Source organism: Lottia gigantea (assembly GCF_000327385.1).
Source record: "Lottia gigantea unplaced genomic scaffold LOTGIsca_109, whole genome shotgun sequence".
Classification (NCBI taxonomy): Eukaryota; Metazoa; Mollusca; class Gastropoda; family Lottiidae; genus Lottia; species Lottia gigantea.
In genome coordinates, this window is record NW_008706978.1 from 388905 (window position 1) to 391269 (window position 2365).

The 2365-nt window shown below is 39.5% G+C and overlaps 1 protein-coding gene across 1 annotated transcript in view; it reads left to right on the top strand.

Moving 5' to 3' along the window:
* Positions 1-1380, top strand: part of LOTGIDRAFT_237505 (hypothetical protein) — a 2884-nt gene extending 1504 nt beyond the window's left edge. The window contains exons 4-5 of the mRNA XM_009046944.1: positions 658-831; positions 1215-1380. Coding sequence (XP_009045192.1) covers positions 658-831; positions 1215-1282 — 242 coding nt within the window. The 3' untranslated portion in view covers positions 1283-1380. The remainder of the gene's footprint in view (positions 1-657; positions 832-1214) is intronic.
* The last annotated feature ends 985 nt before the right edge of the window (positions 1381-2365 follow it).

Genomic DNA, 2365 nt, shown 5'->3' on the forward strand with positions numbered 1-2365 from the left:
TAATGGGAGCAAAAATTGGGTGCGAACTGCCCCCGGGTGCGAAATTTCCGGATGGCAGTTTTCCTAGATGTGAATCGTCCTGGTGTGAAGTATCCGGATGTGTTCAGTGTCTCGGGTGGAAGTTGTCCTGGGTGCAAAGTGCCCGGGTGCGAAATGTCGCGGTGGGAAATTGACCTAGCTGGAATTTGTCCTGGGTGCAAAGTGCCCGGGTGCGAAATGTCTCGGGTGGAAGTTGTCCTGATGTGAATAGTCCTGGTGCGAAATGTCCTGATGGCAATTGGCTGGGCGGGAAGTGTCCGGGCGGGAATTATCTGGGTGCGTAATGCCCTACTACCAGTTATCACATGTGAAGGTAAAATTTTAAATCAATTTTAACTGGATTCGTCAACTTGGCAGTTTACAAAATTCTCCATAGTAATGTTTATTTGGTAGGCCTATGTTTGAAACACAACAATATAATTTACATATTGAAGCTAGACAAGTCGATTCTAAAAAAAATCCTAGGAGAGGAGGCCCAAACACACTGAAGTTTACGGGTCCACACTCATCCATTGAACACAGTAACTCAAACTGGACCAGAAAAGTTTGACATAAACCTTTATATCATGTTTTGGGACACTTGTTATTTGTACAATATATTTCCATTTTATTTTGCAGAAATATTATGTGAAGGTAATCCAGTAATAGTCAATGGTCAACTGAACTCTGTTATCGTGTCTAGACGTATTGGTGATATATATAGTTTTACCTGCAATATGGGATTTACCGGAATGGGAAGTGTAGTATGTAATGAATGTGGAGAATGGGAAGGTGGTCAGACTGAATGTACAGGTAAATGAATAAATAAAGGATTTATGTTAACTTTTTCTTTACAGCCAAATGTACTGATGCATTGTTGTCTAAGTTTTGCTTCATTTCATACCTTAGTCCATTTTAAGGCATAACTTTGCTACAGTGCTTTAAATTTGCTATCTAAAAACTCGCTGAAAGGAAATTTTGTTGTTATAAAGTGTGAATTGTGGTTTAGAGTCATCATTTTGTATTTTTTCATAATTTCTTTAATTTTGATTCAGTATCGCTCTGTAGGCATACGTAGGCATTAGCGGCCTATTTTTTTATTGTTGCTAAATGCCTAATATCAGGGATGCCTAATAAGGTTCTTCTTCTTATCATTTTCAATTCTGTAATCTGTAATGTTTCTTCTTTTTTTACAGAGATCCCTCTCACAACAACAAGTCCCGACACGACAACAATGAACCTTGACGCAACAACAACAGTATAGGCTCCATTGGAATGATATAATTGTCGTGCTAGATGGTGTACCTTGACCAAACAAAACACCTTGTACACATTTATTAGTCTATATGACCGCTAAATTTGTCTTTTAATTGAATCTTGCTTCATATATTTTCCCCAATAATCTTCATTGCCTCGAGTCAACCAACCCTTTAATTTCGCTTGGATGCCTGGAACGCCAATGATACAATGAAAGCGCCAGACTCCTGAAACTGAGGGTAAAAGTAGGGGACAGACTGACTTGATGGGGTTCAACTGTGCCAGTGACAGACATCTTACGTATCATACGATAAACCAAGTCCCGGCGAGCATATTGGCACCGCTTGTTAAAGATACCGGGACAGTTGGAATTCGATTAACAGTGAACCAGAACGCCGCTGCCTCGTCAAAATTTCCCACGATGCACAGAAGAAAAGAACTTGCATCTGCCGATTTGGTGTAGAGTGGACATAAACGTCTTTTCATTGCGTTCACGTTAGAATTGAATTATTGCCGGTGGTCCAATACAGGAAAAGACTGGTCCAATAATAGTCACTGTTTTTTTTTTATGGTGGACCACTGTAGTCAATGTCACGGAAAGTGAACATGTAGGCCTAAGTGACGTAGAATCAATGTTGTGGGCCTAAGTGACGTAGAATCAATGTTGTGGGAAACGCCATATTGCCGCTCAATATTATGGTGTCTGCGGTTTGACAACTTTTTTCGCCCGGGCGGGCTGTGCATTATTTACGGTGACATATTTTTTAGATTTACGTGAGTGTCAAAAGGAATTAGCAAATACACATGGTGAAAAATGGTATAGGTCCAATAGTAGCTTCGATTGCAAATACAAATCATTAAAACGATATTTTAGTCAAAAATTATGGGATCATCACGAAAATCGATAAGGGATCATTTTCAGAATAACATTGACCCACAAAATAAAAATCAAAAGAATCCATAAAGAATTGTAGCCTGTAGAGTGAGCACCAGCCAAATGTGTACGGACGGACCGATACCACTGTCTTTAAGGGAGATTCCATTGCAGAAACAAATAAACTGGATATTAAAGTGTATTTCAAAGAAACTG